A 21,324-nucleotide genomic window follows, 5' to 3' on the forward strand; every position below is an offset into this window, starting at 1 on the left:
TTTGAAAATCTCTCGCCCTTCTCCATGGTCTGTGGGCTCTCTCCTTCGGGGGCCCAAGGGCCCGGCAGACCGGGATGGAGGGGAGGATGAGAAAGGCGTTCGGCACACCCTCACCTTGTTACATCGTACGGACGCGATGAAGGCATCTCTGATACAAAAGCAAGACTTGGAAGAGATTTTCCGTTTCTGTTTTCTATGGCAGTGAGATAGATCTCCGAGAGAGAAGGTTGGCGAATATGGTCCTGGAAATGGTGCATGCCATTCATGACGGGAGCTTTTCGTCGGTAGTACCTAACTCGAGGAGACTTCGCAGTTGGTGATCTCAATGGAATTGTCTTTTCAGACCCTTGGTATCCTTGTTCTTGTGAAGTTCAAGTCACCAAGTGATTGTGAGAAGGTTTTTTGCATTGAGTGATACCTCGCGTGTTTATGTGTGTAACCATTTTTGTTCCGTATGATACCTAGAATGACTTAGAAGGAATGAAAATGCGATTTGCACCTTTATACATATCCTTGCTTTCCCCTTCTGGACAATTGAAATAACATGGTCACAGCCAACGTATGTGCTTACAAACAAAGGAGAAAAATGCAGTTCCATCTCACTTGAAACAATGTTTTCGTCCTGTACTTCCCTTTTACTGTCCTCAACCATTGCTAACCGAAATCCCCCATTGCTTTTTTGTCCATAAAGTCGTCAACATTCCTAGTCATGGCTCATTCATATTTATTCCTCCACACGCTGCTCCTCACCGCCAAAGATAATCTCCTCCAAGACCCTCCTCTCCCCACTCTCCTCCACTAGCTTCTTAAATACCCCGTCCTCAATCCTCATCAGCTCTCTCGGACTCCCAAACTCTACAGCTTTACCCGCGTCCATGACCAAGATCCGATCAAAGTCCACGATCGTGCTCAGCCGGTGAGCGATGACCAGCAGCGTCGTGGCGTTGTGACCGAACTCGCACCGGATGGAACGCTGGATCAGCGCGTCCGTCGACATGTCGACTGCGGAAGTGGCCTCGTCGAGGACCATGATCTTGGGTCGGCAGACGATAGCGCGCGCAAGGCAGAGGAGTTGGCGCTGGCCTTGGGAGAGGTTGAGGCCGCCTTCGGAGATAGGGGAGGAGAGGGAGGAGAAGATGTTGCTGTTGTTGCCGTTTCCGTTGCTGCTCCTTGCGGTGCTTGAGGATGATGAAGGCGATTCTGCCTCTGGCTTTAGGGGTTCTTCGATACCCTTTGGAGTCGCGGGAGATGGTGGCGCGACGGTGCTCTCTCCGCTCCCACTAATGAGATGGACCCGTTCGAGCGCATCGTAGAGTTCATCATCGCTATATTCGCCAAAGGGATCCAAATTCGACCGGACCGTGCCAGAGAAAAGGACCGGGTCCTGAGGAATGATCGCGAGCCGGCTCCGCAGGTCATGGAGCTTGATCTTCGACACATCGATGCCGTCAATGTAAATTGCGCCCTCACGGGCTTCAAGGAAACGGAACAGTGCCAACGTCAGGGACGACTTTCCGGCCCCTGTACGACCCACGACACCAACACGCTGGTTCTTCTCAACGGTGAAGGTGAGACCCTTCAGAACGGGAGGCAGGTCATCCGCATACCCGACGACTAGGTCCCTGACTTCGAGTCGACCTTCCGTCGGCCAGGCAGCTGGAGCGTCTGCTCCTCCTTGGTTCTCGATTGCGATGTTGGAATATTCCACCACCCTTTCCGTCGCATTCATATCCAGCTCCATGTTTGCGTACTGGCGCAGTGACATCGCCATGGAGGTCGTGTACTGCAATGCGAAACTGAGCGCAAAACCCGCCAAAGAAGCGCTTACCCCCTTGATCGAGACCACCAGTGCTGCCGTGATGGTAGAGAAAATGGCGCCCGCAACGTTCATGCGGTAACTGAGCCATCTGTTGAAGAGCCACATGTGCCACCACGCGCGTGCATGGCGATCGATCTTCTCGTACATACGCTCGACATAGATTTCAGCTTTGTTAAATGCACGAATAGTCCCCAGTCCGTTGAGGGCGGAGCCAAACTGTTCAAAGATCGGGCTCTTTGCGTTGCTCTCCAGACGTTTGACCTCTCGCGCTCCAGCCAGAAACCTGATTGCGTAATTGAGACACGCCGCAAGGAGGACTAGGGCGAAGATAATCAGGACTGGGGAAACAAGCACTCCCGCTACGATGATTCCCATCACTTCAAAGCAGCGGTACGCTGTGAGAGCGATGTCGTAACCAAGCCTCGAGTCAATCAGGTGGAAGTCAGCGGTGAATCTGTTCAGGATGCGGCCGACTGGGACCGTGTCGAGCCATCGAAGCGGCGCCCGCAGCACCGCAAATATCAGGTGGTCGAAGAGGTTCCTGGACGCACGAATCGCCGCGGAAAGAACGAAATAGTACCTGGCTGATCCCGCGACACATGCTGTCACAGATAACACAACGTAGACCCCGAGGTATAAGAAGAGGTTGTCGTTTGATCCTGTAGTGACAGTCTGAGTGATTGGCTGGTTCACCGTGAGGAGATAGTGTTCTGGTGTCGATCGCGCGCTAGATGAGCTGGTCCAGATATTAACCCACCATGACTGTTCGAGGGAGACGTCAGTTGGTGTTTTATATACCTGGGAAGACATGTCTTGCTGACTTACCCGTCCAAGAAGGAGTGCGGCAAAGCCGACGTATGTAGTAACGACGAGAACCCAGAACGGAATGCCTCCGCCCGTCTTGAAATATTCCTTGTAGATAGAAAGGCTAATCGCTCCAGTCTCTCGTTTCTCTTCCTCGACGAACTTTTTGGGTGCTGCTCGCTTGGTTGCCTCCCCATTGCCGTTGACAATGGAACTCCTATGCGACCTATTTGACACAACCTTCTGGAGGCTTACGCCGTTGCCGTTAGAAAGATCCTCATCTTCAGACTCCACATCGGCTGCCTCCGCTTCCTGCTCCTGAACCAGAATATCTGCAAGGTTGTTCGTCCTTCTTAATTCCTCGACCGTACCAGCATGTTTCACAGAGCCGTCCTCTAGACTGACAAAGTAATCCGTACGCGGGAGACAAAGGGCAACATGATGGGTCACAAGGATCCTGGTCCTGTTTTGGGCCAGCTCACCAGTGAGAGCGTGCTCATAGAGATGTCGGCCTGTATGCGCGTCTACTGCGCTGAACAGATCATCCATGATCAATATGCCAGCCCTGGAGTAGAGTGCCCTCGCAAATGACATTCGCCACTTCTGCCCACCGCTAAGGTTCACCCCATTGGCACCGATATCGGTCAACTCTCCATCCTCAAGCATCTCGAGGTCTTTCTCCAGTGCGCAAGCAAAGAGGACTTTTTGATAACGCACCGGATCGTAGGGCAAACCAAAGAGGATGTTGTCCTTGATAGTCGCATTTTCAATCCAGGGGATCTGGGCCACGTACGCTATGGCGGATTCGATGATCCAATTAGCAGGCGTAGCCTTGTCATCGTGCCGGGCGTCAAGGGGAGGAGGCACGGGGACTTTGACAACGCCACTCAATATGTCACACTCTCCCAGTATAGAGGCAAGGAGAAGACTCTTTCCAGAGCCTGTCTTTCCTGATATAACGCTGAATCCCTTGGAAGGGAACTTGAGGTTGAGATTGCGTAGGGCATAGCGTTCTTCAGGGGCTACTTCCTCGTCTGCAGGCCAAGCAACATCCGCCTCTTCGAATGATATGCTGTCTGCTGGAACAGTATTTGCCGTCTTCTCTGGAGAGTCAAGATACTTCTCAATGCGTCCCGCACTGACCCAAGCTTCGAGAAAGTTCGAGATGAGTTCGGGCAAAATAGCAAGCGCCAGTTCCAAAGATCCAAAGACTGAAATGGCAGTGAAAGCAACAGACGCAGTCAGTTCGCCGTGAATCAGGGCGTATACAGCCAAGGAGACGGCAGAGAGCATCAGCGGGCCAAGGATCCATATCGAGATAAGACCAACATCGTAAAGAAAGGCCATCCACTGCGCTTTAAGCTCCGTATTGCGGACTTCTGCCACCTTTTTCTGCCACTGGCCTTCGAGCGCAGAAAACTTGATCTGTCGGATGCCCTGTAATACCTCAGTCACAACAGCCAGCTTCTGGTCTCTGTACTTCATCAGGCTCTCCTGAGCAGTGGTATACTTTCCTGCTACAAGAATATTGATAGGCGTCACGAGCGCTGACACAGCCAGGCCAGAAAGAAGGGGAATCCATCCAATGAGTTTAACGAGGAAACCACAGGCGATCAGAAGCTTCAAAATAGACCAAGGGATCACGTAGTCATAGGTAGCAAACTCCGAGACGCGCCTCGAGTCGACCGCGACAAGATTGATGATGCCCTGGCGGGTCTTCTGAAGGTCTCCCTCTTCGTCTTCTTCATCGGCAGTTGCTTTCTTGGAATGGCCGTTAGAAGTACATCCATCGGGATTTCCCGAGTCTGTCAGCTCAGTCTCTTTAGAGGACCCTTTCTTCATGTTCTTCACATCTTTTCGACGCATGGATTTCGCGAAGATCACGGCAGAAAGTTGTTCGAGAACCGGGATACCGAGATCGGAGTAGACAACCCAGTAGAGGCGCGCTTCAATGGTGGAAGACACCAGCATCAGCACCCCCAATGCAAATACCCAAACCCATGTTTGCCACGGTTCCCAGTCTCCTGTATCACGAGCCTCTAGCGACCTCAGGATTCCAAGCAAGGCCACCTGCGGTGCAAAATTCATAACAGATGCTACAAGCGTAAGCAGCAATTGTTCCACAATAACAGGAAAATGTGCACGGATAAGCGTCTTCCACAGCCTTCGCGATCCCTTTACATTGTCGAACTCCGAGCGGAGGGTTTTTGATCGCATTGCGTTGTGCAATTCGGGAAGATCGTCAATGTCAAGGCTCCTATTGCGCATAGTGAACTTCAGAACGGTGTCTGCCCATGAAAATGTTGTTCGACTCAGAAATGAGACGGTGGACTGCTGATCCACAAGCTTTCCATTCTTGAAGACATCCGGACGACGCGGGAGAAGAATGTAGAGAAATGCTTGCAGAAATGCGACAACGAGCTGAGCAATGATCAGGGGCTTCTGGAGATCGTCAAACGGCATAAGGGAGTAGGATGACCACCAGATATAAAGTTCAATGATGGGAATTGCAATAGGGAATACGCTGGCTATGAATCCGTAGCGTCCCAGGGCAAATCTTTTTGTCGGGGAACGCTCGGCCCAGATGGAGACCGCTTGAACAGAAAGGAAAACCTGTTGAGAGGATTGTCAATTCTCAATCACCTTAAAGATTGCGTATATAAGACAAGTGTATCAATTGCACCACTTACCCAATCTCCAACCCGAAGCCAGTACTCAACCAGCTGTACGTTCATAACCCTGTGCATAGTAACTACAGCGAGAGCCAGAGACACCAGGAAACCAGCAGCAGAAAGACAGGCGATACCTATCCTTTGGGGCTTGTCCAAGAAAGCTTTGACTGATTCTGGTGTTGCCACTCCATCCTCGTCTTCGTACCCTTCCTGGACAGGTTGATACCCATTTTGTTGCCTTCTTCCCAGAATGAAACGACCTGCGATGCTGCAGAGAGCAGGCGTAGTGAGGAGCGCTGTGAGGAATAAGCCCACAGAGCCCGCCACACGGGAGGCAGTCTGCACAGTCTCTGGGTCTGGATCGGTCGCCATTCTGACGACCATGGCTTTTCTTCCCACCTATCTAGATCAGCGCGCGCAGATGGTTCTGTTAAAACAACAGGCGCATCCAGAATCTCATAATGCAGTGAAAAAGACAACATAAAAGAACGATAATGACTGTACAAAAGGTGGCGGTGGAGAATGTATGCTGAGAGCTGTCATGACATGCTACTCCACAGAGCGCGTTGTACTGTAGCAACAGAGACGCGTGTTGTTAGGGCAGCCTGGCAAGGAAGCTAGTAAGTGGGCAATATCAGGATGGGCGGTGGGCGCGGCCTGCAGGTTCCTTACTCCATACATTTAGTACAGACATTAGAGATGCGATGCGATGCAGCAGGTAGTCTCCGGCCCTGGCTGTCACTTCTGCACTGACTAACAGCTCGTACAGCAGATTCACGCAGAGGGACGCCTGATTCAGATTGGAAGTGGCGGAACTAACCGCCAGTGCAGGGGTGCCGGGCCGGATGGTTCTTTTACCTGAAATGGACTCCGATGCGGCTTCTAGAGGAGCTCGTTTTTCATTATCAGATCAGAACAATGTTTGTGCATTTTCATTGGCTGATGATTATCAAGCAATATGCGATTCAGACCGTCATGACTCAAGCGTCAATCTATCCTCGATATCACTGCTATTCGATCTGCTATCAATTCAGGCCCCCAGTCAAGACTCTCCGACCGCTTCGACATACAGAAGATGCTTTACTTTCTATCAGGGACCAGACTGCGAACTCACGTGTATCTCAACTCCCCGAAGACCTTCACATCCCGGACTTTTTTTGAGTAGTGTAACACAGCAGAGATCACGTCGTACGTCTGAGACCACAGTAGTGCAGTAGCCCAGACTGCGCCACGGCGCTTTGGCCCCGCACGTCATCGTACTTTGAGCAATGTGCTCCCGTAACTAAACGAACGATTCAATCAAAACTAAGAGGTCATTGGCCTCTTCCATCTATCCTCGGGAGCCTAGGGCTGCGGGCAGACCGGACATAACGAGGTCGGGAAGCTTGACTCGCTTTCAACCCATCATCTACACTTGCGCAGACCCCGGAAAAAAAATATGCATGCGCTATCACAGGCTCGCGAACGCGAACGCGAAAACTCCACAGATGACTCACGATGGATGAGACAAGGGCGGATATTTTCCCCGCCAGCGACTCCGCCAGCTGTAAGCTATCTTTGTTTTTTTTTTTTTTTTCGAAGTTGGAAGTCGACTCCATTCCAACGTTGCAGCAGTTTCCGCTGTTAGAATGATTAGGTAGGTGGCCTAGCAGAAAATATGGATTTATTACCTGTAAAGGGTGACATTTATCTCCATTGTCTTCGATGGAAATAATATTGGAGCTACAACAATCACCACGAAATTATCAGCAACTGTACTTTTATCACAAATACCAGGTATTTGTCGCAGCAGGATTCCATACCCTGTCTTTTCTCTCCGGAAAAGAAAGCACACCATCCTACCTAGAGTCGCCCAATACGTACAGTATCCGCAGAGACAAGAATTTCAAACACAACCGATCTAAAATAAACGAAGGAAAGCTACCTAAGTTGGCCTTCTTAGCAGGACGGACTACCTACTGCTCAGGCTTACCAAAGGTTCGGTAAGGTTGCCAAATGCAGCTTCCGTCCTGGGACCTTTTGTGTAGATGGAATGCGAAATAATACCTCCTCCTACTATATGGTGAAGCAAATAAAAAAAAGTATAAAATAGCAAAAACTACTGTCTAATTACTAATCACTTTAGTTAGGTAAGTGAGTAGGTGAGTACCTAGGTACCTAAGTAGAGGTAGGAATTGAATTTTTCTCCAACTTGTATGGATAGTCTCAATATGAGCGGACCATATATGCAAGTTGGACAAAACTGTTGAACTAAAAAGGCAACGCTACCTAGTTGGTCTTGCAGGATTCCGACCTTATGCTCAAACAAAAACCTATTCTTATTCTTGGGAGGTTGATAACAGATAGAACCTACCCCGCTTAGCATCATGGAATGAAGAATTGTAGCGATAACAGTACAAGGTCATCCATATAAACCGTGCCTTATTTATAACAAGTCAGATACCTCTTATATTTAGTCAGCAGGCGCGATGCATTCATGCTTCTTTTCTCAGATCCGGTAACGGTATACGGTATATACCATTGCTCACATTCCTCCAGATTAGGACTAGAGAGGTTCAGTCTCATTCAGATATAAATAGCTCTATTATACTGTACATAATACCATGGGCCCAAAAAAACGACCCACTTGATGTATTAGATTAGTGTGCGCATGGATTCAAGAGCCGGTAAGACGTTTTCCTAGGTGAACTTAGAAAAAAAAACAGAATTTATTCTCTGTGACGAACCCCGTCACAGTGGATTTCCCCCTCCCTCCCTCCCATCTACGAAACTGTAGGCTTTTCCAAGTAGACATCAACCAAAATTGGCGTTGACGGTTGATGATTGAGTCTGACAGCTGTGATCAGACTGAACTTTTGGTGCTTTTGTAGATATCATCCTCTATAGATATATGGCGGAAGTAAGGAATAGGGGTTCCCGTCTCTCTATCCAAACAGACGCATGTGTGCCGGGACTGCAATTACTACCTTCTCACTAAGGCCACCTAATCAAATGTCCTCAGTTGGAATTGATGCCGAACACGACGTGCCTGGTCCTAATCTCGATCAATGATCAGAGAATATTCATCGTAAGTAGGTAGACAGATTATAAATTTAAATATGAACCGTTAAGAATAAGAACAAGAACAAGAACAGCTGGTAACCTTAGAAAAGTATTCTCTTTCTTCTCCTCCCTCCCGGCTCAGTGATCGATGCCTTGGCCTGAATGAATGATCGATCCATAGGTATATTCTATGAATATATTTTGATTAATAATTATCAGATTGGATTAACTATATTAAATTGTTACGCCTCATAACGGCACACAAATAGAACGTAAGATGAACTATTCCATCTCCGAACCTCTTGTGAATTGCAACATCACTCCAAAATAGCCCTCCACCCCCTCCTCCTCCTTACAAATCCCTCAACGCCCTCATCCTCCAGCACCTCCCTTGCCAACCTTCCCGTGACCACGCTCCTCTCGATCTCCGGCCCGCGGACATAAAACGGCTCGAAACCTAACAATTCCCCGTTCTCGCCTCTCTTCCGGACCCAGGTCTTTTTCCCTTTCCCAACTGACTTCGGTGATGGTGATGATGGGACAGGTTCGAACCCGCTATTTTCTCGATCGAGCGTGATGAACCATCGTCGCTGGTGGATTGAGCCGACGGAGTTCGTGGCTCCAGGGTAGGCGTTCGTGAGGCGGGTTTTTTCATCTTCGGATTCTTCGGCGGAGGTGTTGAGGGTGTCTGGTTCGGGTTTGGGCGTTTCTGTGGCTGCCTCCGGGGGAGGAGATGGAGATGCGGATGATGATGTTGGTGACGGCGTGCTAGAAGGGTGAGCTTGAGACACTGCTCGTCTCCGACGCTTGCGGGGAATCTTCCTCGGTTGGATAGGAGGGGGGTTATTATCTAAAGATGTGAGACGCATGGTGATTGTGTAGTTTGGTGGGAGACGGGTGCCGTGGAGGCGGAGACGGATTTTGCGCTGCAGAAATGGATATCAGAAATTCATATTTCGATACAGGTAATCCCAAGGATTATGTTTTAGGACGTACATTCCGAAACGCTTCCTTCAGCTTCTCGTTCTCCGGGACCTCTTCGGAAGCCTGGAACGAGTCCTCAGAGGTTTCTGAGCAGGAGTCGTCTGTCTCGGGTGCCTTCTCGTCTGTACGGTACGGGAGGACGGAGTATTCTCCCGTGTCCCAGATCAGCATGCTGCCTGTTGCGGGGGAGGCGGTCTCAATGAGGTGGTTCTGCAGGAAATACTTGTTAGCATGCTTTTTTATATTATATCAACGCAAGGATATGGAAATGGGATGGAAATATAAACGAATTTTTATAAGCAGAATGGGAAAGAGTAACACAGCTGGACCAAGCAAAAAACAAAGAAGTAGACAATAAAAGGTTCCAACAAACAGAGAGACCCAAGACAAACAACCTACTATCTCCACAACACAGTATATCGTATGTGCATAAATGAAAATAAATGAACACAGAACACAGCCAGAAAGAAAAACATACCCACAAACAATGCACCCTCGTCTCCGTCGCATTCCGATTCACCCGCCGACTATTCGGGTCCCCCGGCAGTCCATACATGACCGCCCAACTGGCCGAGCTCGTCTCGGAGATCTGCAGCCGCAGATCGTAGTGCGGCCCCGCGACGGGATGGTCGTGCTGGTGGACGACGAAGTGGTGGCCGTGCGGGTGCTGGTTGCGGAGGTAGAGGTTCATCCAGTCTGAATGTTGGAGGCGTGGAGGAGATGATTGTCCGGGAAAGGGTGGTGGAGGAGGATGGGCGGCCGCGGCCTGGGCGAGACGGGAGGAGAAGATGGAGACGGGGTCGGGGACTTTGATGAGGCCGGCTTCGATGGCGGCGAGGCTGATGTTGTTGCTGTCTTTCCCATCATTATAGGTATTGGGGGAATCGTTGGTTTCTGTTGTTGTTGCTGTTGTTGTTTCCTCCGTCCGGGAGTTCACCTCGATGCTTGAAGGGGCTTGAGATGTCGAAACGGGAGAATCTACATCCCGGCTGATATTATTTGGTATAGATCTTTTCTTCCTTGGAGGAGAAACCGGTGCATTCAGAGATGACGGCAGGTTTCTCGCCTGCTTTTTTGCAGCGGGTCCTTTGGAAATTTCTGGAGACTGGCTGCGTTTCATTACATCTGTTACATCTGTTGTGCTTTCTATTCACGAGTTATGATGAAATATGCAATGATTCATGAGGTTCATCAGACGAGAGAAAGGGCGGTCTCCAAGTTTCATAAGATGCAGTCTCGGAGATATATATATCGCTCCTGGTTTGCAGTATGCCACTTGAAATTTGGGATATCATGGAATATGACTATGTACTCCAGAGATACATAGTATCTGATTAGATATCAAGAAGCTGATGCAAACTTGCGCAGTTTCTCATGCAATATAAATTAATAGATGTTGCAGTTGAAGGGTCTGAACGGATAAAGCTGATGTTGGAAGCGGCCCATGCAGATGTGCTTAGTCAGAACTTTGATATTCTACTCGGACATAAAACGACAGCACAACAGTCTCATCTCACCAAATGAGATTGAAGAATGCGAACACGAGACAAACATACTCAAGAAGGAATGCGTCCATGGATGTAAAACGTCCAGACATCAAAGATACGATCATCCATCTGACCTCAGCATCAGCTCTACGGAGTCTGGAAGGCGTCGAATTCAGCCTTGGTGCCGAAGAAAGTCCCTGAGATGATCATTGTGTGCTCCAAGAGGTAGCAATGCTTGAAAATTTCCGGGTGAGATCTGGTTGAGAGATGAACGTCTGCCAGTCCCTGAACGTCTTCGCCCTAGAAGCCGTATGACGGATGTTAAATGTGTACGAGTACTGGACCGCTGAACCAGGCTCGGGCTCGGTCCGGACTTTAAATTCGGTGACGATCCCGAAGCTGGGGGCAGCTCCTTTGACGGCAAAGAAGGCGTCTGGGTTTTCCGTCTCAGACGCTCTGATAATGCTGGAATTCGCAAGGACGACTTCAGCTTCCACGATGTGGTCGAGCGCTGAACCCCCATTGCCGTGAAGTCGGCCCCAGTCATCCAATAGTAGCGTGTCCGCCGATACCAACCTGAGGACAGATTCCATGTGCCGTGGCCCTTCCACCGGCATTGTGCAGACGCGTGGTGACGTCTCCTAGCAGGGTCCCGGCTCCAATGGTAGTAATGTACGTCGAGTTGTCCATTGAGAATTGCTGGAAGTTCTTCAGATCCACGACGATAGCTCCGTCGACGCCTCTGTATCCTGTGCGCACAGCTTTGTCAGATCTGGCTTGAGCATTCCCGGAGACATGTCACGGTCCATACCATAGTTGCCATAGCTGTGACCGCCGCTCTTTGCCTGTACCTTATAATTGGCCTCAGCAGCGCACTTGAAGATGGCTGCGACCTGCTCGACAGATTCTGGAAAGGTCACAACAGCAGGCGTGACCGGGATGTCGAGATTGTAGCGATGTACGGAGTTCACTTGGTAGAGGGGTCATTCGGAAAGTCCACCAGATTGCTGTTGCCCCCAACCACAGCTAGAAGGCACTGGCCGACGGCAGCGGGGGTGCTTGAAGTAGTCCCCATTCTTCAGGACGGAAAAACCGGTGAGGTGAGCTGGGGATCTGTGAGGATTGATCAGGGAGGAACAGGCTCACAGGAGAGGCAGGAAGAAAACCGCGACAGCGACGCTTACGCAGTCGCCTTCGTGTTGCCTGTAAGGGAAAGAAGACCGGGGATACTGGCGGCCAACCCGACAGGCGAGGTGTGTTATAACCACCGGGACTCGTGCTCTGGTTGCCACGAGAGTCGATACCACCTTGTCTGTGCAACCGGTGCAAACCTCAATATGGTCCTATTCTCCTTTTCCAACGTTGCTCGACTCTGGGCGGCGTCGACCAAGCGTCTACCAGTGCTTCTGTGCAGGGGTCATAGGAGCCGTCATTTTGGGAAACCTAAGAAATAGATTTTAGGTCCCCATCATGATCCATAAACGCTCATCGTACATAGCACTACTCGGTGGAGAAAACACGCTTCTGCAGGAACCGAAGCGGCGGGTGGCTGGACCTGCTATGTAGTACGAACTGTTGGAAGGGTCTGTATCACCCCGCATTCAGCTTAGCCTTAAGAATCCCGGCGTCTCGATCGGCAGCTCGTATTGTCCTACGCCAGCTCTAGATAACTAGTCAAGGGGCTGGATACGGTTGGAACGTCGTCGTGGCAGATGCGTGACCTTTTCCTGTGTGGTCGATGCTGGAGGTTGGTAGTGATCCATCTGCGGAGATGCAGTACAGATGAAATGTCCCGCTGTATACCTGTAGGTACAAACTCTATGAAGGTAGCATAGGATACTAGCTCATAAATTCCATCCTCCAATGACTGCTAGGGCCCAGGAACCTATATGCTGTTGGCATATGGTACTCGGGGATCTATATATGAAGACACTGCGCTGGGGAACGTTTATGCACGATGATATAAGAATCACGGGGATCGGCAAGGTACAGTGCCTGCAGCAAGTATTTAAAGCATGTAGGTGATGTACCAGGTACTACGAATTCGTATTCCAATTTCCATCATTCAGCCTTGCATTTTGGCTTTTTGACAATTTTTTATAAAGTACTTCAATGTGATGCCTGCATTGTGTACTGTACATATGTAAGGACCCTCTACCGGGTGTACGCAGTATGGATGGATGCATCTACTGCACGCTCACATGATACTACCCGATCGGCCCAAGCAAAGAGAGTTATTCATCCGGGCTGCATCAGCAAGCACTATGCAAGGATCTTATCACGCCGTGTAACCCCATGTGCATCGGAAATAATTTCTTCCAACTACGACACTCGTCCTCGACGTGCTGTCTGATATTCTTAAAAAGCATTTCTAGGACATTTTTTCTGCCGCTAGTGTCAACACATTCTCTAGTGAGAGTGTACACTAGATTGACATCTCTTGGAGCGCTGCGTTATCCTCTCAGCCAAGGTTGAGGTTTAAATGAAGAATAACGAGGATCATGGAAACTGACTACATCTGGAGATACCTAATCTGGTACCTGCTACCGTCTGCACCAGGACTGTCAGGGTAGTTCCTGCCCTCTCGGATGCTATAGGCCTAAATCCGGAGGCTTATTTTAAGCCCTCGGTCCTCCCATCGATGCCCCTTATTCTTAAACTTTTCCTTTCACCTCTTTGTCTTCAGCGCAGAGCGAACGAACCTTGTTCTTTGTCTCTTTGAGACGTTGCTCGGATCATCTCATCATTTTACCGAACATTGAAAAGATCAGACTAATCAGCATTCATGTCTGACGTTAACGTCACGAGAACAAAGAAAGACCAGGTGGCCGTATGGTGGTCGCTGCCTGATCTGCCAACGGTGACTTGTACGGAGCTTTTTTCTACCCTCTCTTCTGTTTCTCCAGATCCAAGACGTACCTCATCTCATCCTATCTCCTGTGGCACCGGGTATTCCCCGTATATCGGCACGTTGCAGTCCTATATCATGGTTTCTCCGTCTACTCCGCTCCGAGTGAGCCGAGCCGACCATCTTCGGGCGTCAGGTGGGAATTCGCCAGATGGTATCGCAAAGGAAACCAGAAGCATACATGCTATACCCAGTATTAATGGGTAGTCTTCAAAGAAAGAAGAGTTAGAATGGTGACTATCGATAAGCTCACCGTTGCATCACCGATAGGAGCGTTTCTGTTCGGCGTCCTCTCCGGGCGGGAACCAGCGCTGTGGGGAATCCCCGGGCACCGACAGTCTGTCACAGGGCAGCCCTAACACTCTCGGGGACCATTCTCCTATAGAGGTCCCCGAGAAGGGCCTGTGTACTGCATATAGTATAACTGACTGACGGAAATTCTCCAGATCTCGGGTTCAATTTCGTTCCAATCAACTTGGAACTGAAAACGGCATCCGGCATTGACCCTGTACACTTACGATATACGCAGGGACGTGTCGGATGCTATCGGGGCTCTGATTAGACATACTGTCTCTACATCCTTCTAGGTTGCGGAGATGTTCACCCCCATAAACACTTCCCTGGGGGCGTTGCTCCTTTTCCAGGGCTCCTCCGGCCTTCTTCTACACAATGGAAAGGTCTTTGGGATCTCATCGCTCCTCTCGGGGTGTGTCTTCAACCCGAGTCTGGACAACCTGCCCATCATCGCGGGTTTGGTGTCCAGCCTGGGACCGGTCTACTTGTTTGCTCCGTCTTTGATACCAGCTTACCCGGCTGCCCCTTCGTCCTGGGAATCTGTGGCAACGACTCTGGGATTGGGTCTGCTGGTCGGTTGGGGAACGAAGGTACACAATTTTCCTCACCGGAGCTATTCGGGGCTTGGTTGCAGACGGAAGATAGATCGACTGACAGTGAATTTGTTCAGAATGGCCGTGGCTGCACCTCCGGACACATGCTTTGCGGTCTCTCCCGTCTCTCGCCGCGTTCTCTGATTGCTACATGTCTCTTCTTCGCTACAGCCCTCCTTACGGCCAATTTCGTCGGCGGAAAGGACCTGATCCCTCCTTGTGCGGACGGCATCCCTTGCTATACCCCTACATACCCATCCACGGCTGAACTCACCTTCATGGCCTCCGCGACTGCTCTCGCCACGTTCACAAATCACGTCCTCATCCCACGGCTCCTGACCCGCTCTGAGAAGTCCCGGGCACTTTTCTCCTACCTCGCAGGTATCCAGTTCGGTCTCGGCCTCCTCATTGCTGGAATGGCAGACCCGGCCAAGGTGATTCGATTCTTCGCCTGGATGATAGACCTATCCCGCTTCGACCCTTCGCTGGCGCTCATCATTTTGTTCGGCATTGGTCCCTCGCTTTTGAGTTATCTGTCCGCCAAGCCTGGCCAGCCTGCAAATAAAGGCGGAAAGGAGAAGCCTACGCTTTCCGAGAGCTGGAGTCTGCCCACTGCTACGGTGGCAGACATCGACTGGCGCTATGTGGCTGGCGCGGTTGCGTTCGGGCTTGGATGGGGGTTGAGTGGAGTGTGTCCGGGACCGGCAGTGCTGAGGGCTGTGGTCCAGCCGATATGGGGTTCCGTGTGGATGGGTGGTTATATGTTGGGGAACCTGCTGTAGGGAGAAAGTGAGGCGTGCGAAAGATACAACTAGCACATGAAGAATACATGTGCTATCCACGGCGTTAGCGGCATAGAAGGCGACTTTGCTTATTCCCCGATTTACTGCACATATCATGACCCTTGGACTCCCGCAGCGGAACTTTTCTATTGTACATACATACCTAAGTATGCATAATGTAAATCCCCAAAGCCAATCCCAAAGTTTTGGGCTTCGTAACATTCAAAACTGCATCTAAATCCCTAGAAAACCATACCGTTCTATAAATTCGAAAAGCGCAGGGAACTTGGTCAAAACCGTAGCGATTCATCCTTGCTCCTTCACGCCACAAGCGAAAACGAAGCCTGCAAGCATATAATATAACACGCATACGTAGCTCCGAACACCCGAAACACAAAACCCGAAACGTCGTATATAAGGAAATAGATGGACTTTGTATAATATATAGTCACAAGGATCATTTCATTCAAGAACTGCGCACCAAGATGGATTCATTAGCATTCGTTCATTTATCATGTACGTACGTACAGCGCACAAGAGAGGTTGCCGAAAAAAAGGAGAAGCAAGGCAAGCATGAGGGTCCGTAAGGATTGATCCAATCCGATTGAATGCAGACACGAATACCCCAGTAAGGACACCAACACCGAATAGAAGGGGTTATCGGTCAAGGAAAGAAAGAAAAAGGAAAAACACAAAACCGGGGACGGAGTTCAGGCTTACAGCTCCGTCTTCTTCTTTACCGTCCTCTTCGCATCTCCTCTTTTCCACTTCCTAGGCTCAGCGCCGCTGCTGCTCTCCTGACTCGGCACTGCAGCACCGCTCTCCGTTGAGGCTGTCGGTGTCGAGGACCTGTTATCCTTATTCTCGACAATAAACCCCTCCAACTCCATCCACTCCGCCGCGAACGCTGTGACCAACATGCTCCAGTCCTCGACGGTCGGGAGATCCAGATGCTCCCCGTCGTCGGCCATCGTGTGCCAGACCTTGGGGAAACCCGCGGAGTCTGGCGTGTCGATAACGTGGAGGATCTCGACGCCGCGGGAGAGGAAGGGGATGTGGTCGTCTTGGATGCCGCTCCAGGAGGAGAGCTCGCTCTCGGTCTTGGAGGCGTCCGTCAGCCATTGCGGTTCGATTTTGCCGGTTCCGGGTGCCTTCTTGTTGCTTTGGCCAGGAGGGCCGGGGTAGTTCGGGGAGGATTTGAAGAGGCCTAGATCGCGCATGCGTTTCTCGATGTCGGCCATGTGCTGGTAGGCCCAGTGCGTGGTCTTGAAGTACGATTGGACGGTTGGGTCCGGGGAACCGAGAAGGTCGAGGAGGACGAAGAGGGTGATTTGAGATAGAGGGGTCTTGAAGGTCGACATGGCCGGGTTGGCTTTCTGGTCCCAGTACTCTGCTAAGGCCCGAGAGCCGTAGAGAGAATCCGTCGCGCTCCAGTCCTTGAATGCTTCCTCCCCGTCGAGGAATATGACCTGGATCCCGCGGTGTTCGTCGACCCATCCGTCCGGGAGTCCCTCCGCCTGCATGGCGGCCCATTTCTTGGTCAAGGCAGCATCGATGCTCCGCATCGCATGCATGATCATCGCGCAGGGGGCAGCGCTGTCAATGGCCCCGATGAACCCCTTGGGGGAATACTTGCTATCGTAGTGAGCGACCAGCGTCAGGCGTCCGACATCACCGGGCTCTGCCCATGGCGGATCCCGCGAGGCGATAAAATTCACAAAAGGCACATCCTTATTTCCTGTGACGGGGGTCTTGGAGGTCGAGTTCTGGAACTCGATCTTCCATTCGGACGAGAGGTTCGTACGGACGAAGTTGACGAAGTGGTTCAGCACGGCGGTCGAGCCGGGGGTTCCTGGGACGCGGGGTTGCAGGATTGGGGCGAGAAGGGCGCCCGTGTGGACGTCGAAGTCGTCGTTTGGACGGGGGAGTGCCTTGAGACTCTCATCTGAGATCGTGTGGTATGCTTCGCTGGGGAGGACAAAGAAGAGCAGCCCTAGATAGCATGTCGATAGAAGGAGGCGGATAAGGACACGATAAGCTGGAGCCATGGTGTTTCGTTGCGTCATTAATTCAGGAACGGTTCATAACAGAATAGAAGACATGTTTAGCAAGACGAAGAAGAAGATGATGACATCTGTCCTCAGCACCCCTCTGTACCACACGAGAGAGCAGATGTGTATGTGGTGAATGAGGTGTAGAGTCGTACATGAGAAATCCTGGGGCCGATGTCGATCTGAGCCAAGACGGATGCGCCTCGGTCCGCCGCCGGGGGAGCTCCTGTGCTCCGCTCGAGCTAGAGCTGCAGTGCGGGCGCGCGATCACAACGTCGACGATCGATTTAACGTCAAATTTTCCCAATTCAATCCCGAGCCGCGCTTCGTTTGCCAGAGATCAATCGCTTAGTTGGGAACATTATCAATTGGCCGCTCGGACGGTCTCTTACCCTACAATGAGGCAGCATTTCCTGTTTTCCCCGCAATTGCGGGCATCAGCGCTTCCCCGATGGGTGCGGAGAGACCTCAACCGGAGATTATTTGCCCGTTTAAAGACGACGCAACAAGCTCCTCCAGCTTATAAAATTGATATGACCACTCTGAAGCCAAAAAATACCGCTTCTCTCTCTCCTGCTCCTACCCGCACCACCTCCGCCTCATCTGCAACCAACTATGCCAGAACGGCAATCAGAAAAGGTACTGCGATATTCACATACCGGCCAATTTCACTGCTGAATTGAGCTGCGCAGGGCCTCCGGAGCGGATCTTGATATACCATGGAGGGACTGGAAAGATTATATTCCTGGGGATGCTGCGGGTTACGACGATATTTATCTTTGGGGTCTCGTGCTTAGTTGTTGCCCCGGCGTTCTTCTCGGCTGATTTCCCTTGGTATACTGCTCCAGCTAGTGAGTCGCCTCTCTCTGAACAGCCAAGAGTATAAAGACTAATTTTGTAGTTGTGGTTGGGGGTGCTCTCCCTCTTCTCTTCGTTACGTACACGTCGGCGCCGTTTGTGAACTACATCCACCTCGCCCTCCCCGTCCCTGTTCGACGATCTCGAGAGCTGGCCCTTCAGTACGCAAAGAATCTCCCACCAACAGCCACTCTTTACATTAATACCATGAAATTCACGACCATCCCACGGCGGACCGAGGTGCGGATAGGTGATCTGGTACCGGACAAGGCGTTTCTACGGCCGGTGAGCTTCAGAAACAAGAATCCAGCGCCCCTGCCGTGGTGGCAAGGGAAGACACTTCGACAGTTCTATACGGCGGAGAAGAGTAAGCCTGGGCACAAGTCGTCTACGTTTTATCCAGAGCTCTGGGAGCATGTCTATAAGCACATACGGAACAATGTTCCCTCGAAGACGAGAAATTAATTGTGCTAATTGAGCTATGAATTGGTCACGACTTCTTTGTTCTAAGGCTGGCTGGACGGGGTTTGTCTGTAGATATGAGTATCTAATAACCACTACTGATAGGATGGAGGGGTTGTCGTCTCCGAAGGACAACCCACCGCGTCTTGAGCGAATATCTATCTGCCTGTTTTGTTCATCCCTACGTGTCCATCGCTCTACTGTTGCTAACGAAGGGCATTCACTGAGCGTGTGACTAGCTGGTGAATTTTGCGCCTGATTTTTTTCTCTCTCCCCAGTGTTAGCTTCAGCTTTCCTGCTCTTAACATCTTCTACCACCACTTGATCAACTCAACTCATCTCCCTTTCCTTCTGTTACAACCAACAGACCTCGATCAGAAAGGTCCTTTCTTCAATCATACCTCACTTACCTAAGACGCTCATCGACGCCTCAACTTGCCTAACCTACATCATGGCTGCTTCATCGCCCAAGAAAGCTGACCTGATCCTCGGCCTTACTCCCAGTGAGGCCAAACTCATCATCCTTGGTGTCGTGTCTGCGAATGGACCACCTAAGGTCTGTGTCTCTTGCCCTCTTTGGCTCTATTCCCTTTCACTTTATTATATTACGAAGCAGTTATCTTTCCACGCAAAGCTGTCCGATGAATTTCAACACTGACATGCCCCTCTCAGGTCGATATGAACAAGCTCGCCGAGAGGGGCGGGTACAAGCCCGGATCCGCCTCCGTTCTCTATAATAAGGCCAAACGCAAGCTCTTCGAGCTTCACGGCGATGCGGCTAATGGTGGCACTGCAAACACCGCTGATGATGCGAATCCAGCTCTCGGCCCCAGCGGTGATGACATCGGGACCCCAGCCACTCCAACACCCAAAAGGACGCCTTTCAGGCGCAAGCGTGACAATGCCACCGCGACTCCTGCCAAGGGCACTCCCATAGAAACCCCTGTAAGGACTGAGGTCGATCCTGAGACCCCTAAGCCAAAGCGCCAGCGCAAGACGCCGGCGAAGAAAGGTCGAGGTGCTGCCGCTGAAAGCAACGGCGCTGATGGTGAAGCCTCTCAGGGTACTGCTAAGTACGTGTTCTCTCTCTCTCATTCCCTTCATTCGTTTACCATCCTAAAGAGTCTGAAACTAATCTCTGCATTCTTTCTTCTACCCACACAGGGACAACACAACCACCACTCCCAGGATCAAGCCCGAGCCCAACGTCAACGTCGAGACCGAACTGAACGGAGACGACGACGACCCTCTTGGAGCGGAACTCGAAACCGAGCTTGGTTCTGACATCGTCAAGGGCGAGTACGACGAGATGTTCGATGGCAACACCATGGACGCCGCTCCTACTACCTCCAACGCATAGCGCAAACTACACCCTCTCCTAGGCATTTCCGTGTGGCGTGACGTGTCTGATAGCCGGATCATCTACCATCCTCATCTTGTATTTTTGCTACTCTAACTATCGAATGGATGGAGACCTGAGTGGATGGGAGGGACGGCAGAAGCGAAACTTGGCTCTTTTCTTCCTGTCTTGCTTTGTTTTCTTTTGCGATCTCTGGAAAACTTGGCACTCATTCTCATACCATACCCTCAACTTTGGTGCGTCTTGTAAAGCCACCTAAAGCAGGCGGCTAGGCAGCTAGGTGTGTGTGTTTGTTTGCTGGTTTGGGAATACTGGTTTCCTTCTTCCGTTGGGGGGGGGGGGGGTTTGCCCCAATATCTTCAGATTAGTTTACTCACAAGCATCGAGCATCACTCACCTTGAACGGAATCGAGCCATACATACATACATTCATACATAAACAAAGCTCTCTTTTAAGCCCTTCTGATCTGATCAAGTTCATACCATACGCCCTTCTCGTGCCAAATAACTCGGTTTCTAACTCTCTGTCTTCGTTTCTCACCATGATGCATGCAAGCAAAAAGGTTGTGCGAAAGCCTTTGTAATGTACTGTACATAGCCGCATTTTGGGGCTGAGGATGTGCAAGCTGGAAGCTGTGTGTTCTGTTCTATCTCCTTAATAGCAGTAGAAGAGGGTGGAGAGAAAGAGAGAGAGAGAGAGAAACGATTATTGATTCATCCTTCTAACGTCTATTGTCCTTCCGTTTGGTTCTATACAGTTTATTATTATTATTATTAATCAAGTTTAACGTCCATATGGAGCCTTCCGGCTATGATAGACCCTGATTCCTGGGCTGCAATTCTCATTCTGAACTGGTAGTTCAGAATGAGAATTGTTGCCCCTATCTAGTCCCTGGGGCTAGACCCCCATCTATAATCATTCTTGACCTTTTCCTCGCCCTAGCCTGCCTATCTACATAGGGCTTTTGAGCTCTATAGGCTCTCCTTGTTTTCAAGCCAGTATGGGCGTCACCCAGTCTGTTCCCAGGCTGCCCCTATCTGTTACCCATCTCCAATTTTTTCCGCTTCCTCTAGGGCTTCTAATCCCCATTCATCATCCTTCCGGGCCCTTTCTGCTGCGTGGGCCAGATCCCCTGGGGGGCAGCCTACTGTAGTGTCTGCTAGGAACTGTAGCAGAGCTTTTGTGGCTTTGGGATTCCCTACTAATT

The 21,324-nt window shown here is 50.7% G+C and overlaps 7 protein-coding genes across 7 annotated transcripts; 3 read left to right on the forward strand and 4 right to left on the reverse strand.

The window, feature by feature from the left end:
• Nucleotides 1–724: 724 nt before the first annotated feature.
• On the reverse strand, nt 725–5,667 carry VTN00DRAFT_3163 (uncharacterized protein; the record flags this gene model as incomplete). Its single annotated transcript, XM_069429450.1, has 3 exons — nt 725–2,581; nt 2,645–5,236; nt 5,314–5,667. The coding sequence occupies 3 exons, from the start codon at nt 5,665–5,667 to the stop codon at nt 725–727; spliced, it is 4,803 nt and encodes a 1,600-aa protein (XP_069283156.1).
• A 2,987-nt stretch (nt 5,668–8,654) lies between these two features.
• On the reverse strand, nt 8,655–10,441 carry VTN00DRAFT_3164 (uncharacterized protein; the record flags this gene model as incomplete). The annotated part of the gene is made up of 3 exons (XM_069429451.1): nt 8,655–9,263; nt 9,334–9,531; nt 9,800–10,441. 3 exons carry the CDS (start codon nt 10,439–10,441, stop codon nt 8,655–8,657), a joined length of 1,449 nt encoding a protein of 482 aa, XP_069283157.1.
• A 573-nt stretch (nt 10,442–11,014) lies between these two features.
• VTN00DRAFT_3165 (uncharacterized protein) lies at nt 11,015–11,795 on the reverse strand (the record flags this gene model as incomplete). Its single annotated transcript, XM_069429452.1, has 4 exons — nt 11,015–11,319; nt 11,381–11,557; nt 11,620–11,715; nt 11,771–11,795. The coding sequence occupies 4 exons, from the start codon at nt 11,793–11,795 to the stop codon at nt 11,015–11,017; spliced, it is 603 nt and encodes a 200-aa protein (XP_069283158.1).
• A 2,517-nt stretch (nt 11,796–14,312) lies between these two features.
• Nucleotides 14,313–15,385, forward strand: VTN00DRAFT_3166 (uncharacterized protein; the record flags this gene model as incomplete). Its single annotated transcript, XM_069429453.1, has 2 exons — nt 14,313–14,600; nt 14,681–15,385. 2 exons carry the CDS (start codon nt 14,313–14,315, stop codon nt 15,383–15,385), a joined length of 993 nt encoding a protein of 330 aa, XP_069283159.1.
• A 716-nt stretch (nt 15,386–16,101) lies between these two features.
• On the reverse strand, nt 16,102–17,433 carry VTN00DRAFT_3167 (uncharacterized protein; the record flags this gene model as incomplete). The annotated part of the gene is made up of 1 exon (XM_069429454.1): nt 16,102–17,433. One exon carries the CDS (start codon nt 17,431–17,433, stop codon nt 16,102–16,104), a length of 1,332 nt encoding a protein of 443 aa, XP_069283160.1.
• Nucleotides 17,434–17,834: 401 nt separating this feature from the next.
• VTN00DRAFT_3168 (uncharacterized protein) lies at nt 17,835–18,759 on the forward strand (the record flags this gene model as incomplete). The annotated part of the gene is made up of 3 exons (XM_069429455.1): nt 17,835–18,075; nt 18,129–18,287; nt 18,338–18,759. The coding sequence occupies 3 exons, from the start codon at nt 17,835–17,837 to the stop codon at nt 18,757–18,759; spliced, it is 822 nt and encodes a 273-aa protein (XP_069283161.1).
• A 448-nt stretch (nt 18,760–19,207) lies between these two features.
• VTN00DRAFT_3169 (uncharacterized protein) lies at nt 19,208–20,116 on the forward strand (the record flags this gene model as incomplete). The annotated part of the gene is made up of 3 exons (XM_069429456.1): nt 19,208–19,312; nt 19,429–19,829; nt 19,921–20,116. 3 exons carry the CDS (start codon nt 19,208–19,210, stop codon nt 20,114–20,116), a joined length of 702 nt encoding a protein of 233 aa, XP_069283162.1.
• Nucleotides 20,117–21,324: the final 1,208 nt, after the last annotated feature.

This window comes from Thermoascus crustaceus (assembly GCF_041956765.1).
Source record: "Thermoascus crustaceus strain CBS 181.67 unplaced genomic scaffold VTN00scaffold_12, whole genome shotgun sequence".
Taxonomy (NCBI): domain Eukaryota; kingdom Fungi; phylum Ascomycota; class Eurotiomycetes; order Eurotiales; family Thermoascaceae; genus Thermoascus; species Thermoascus crustaceus.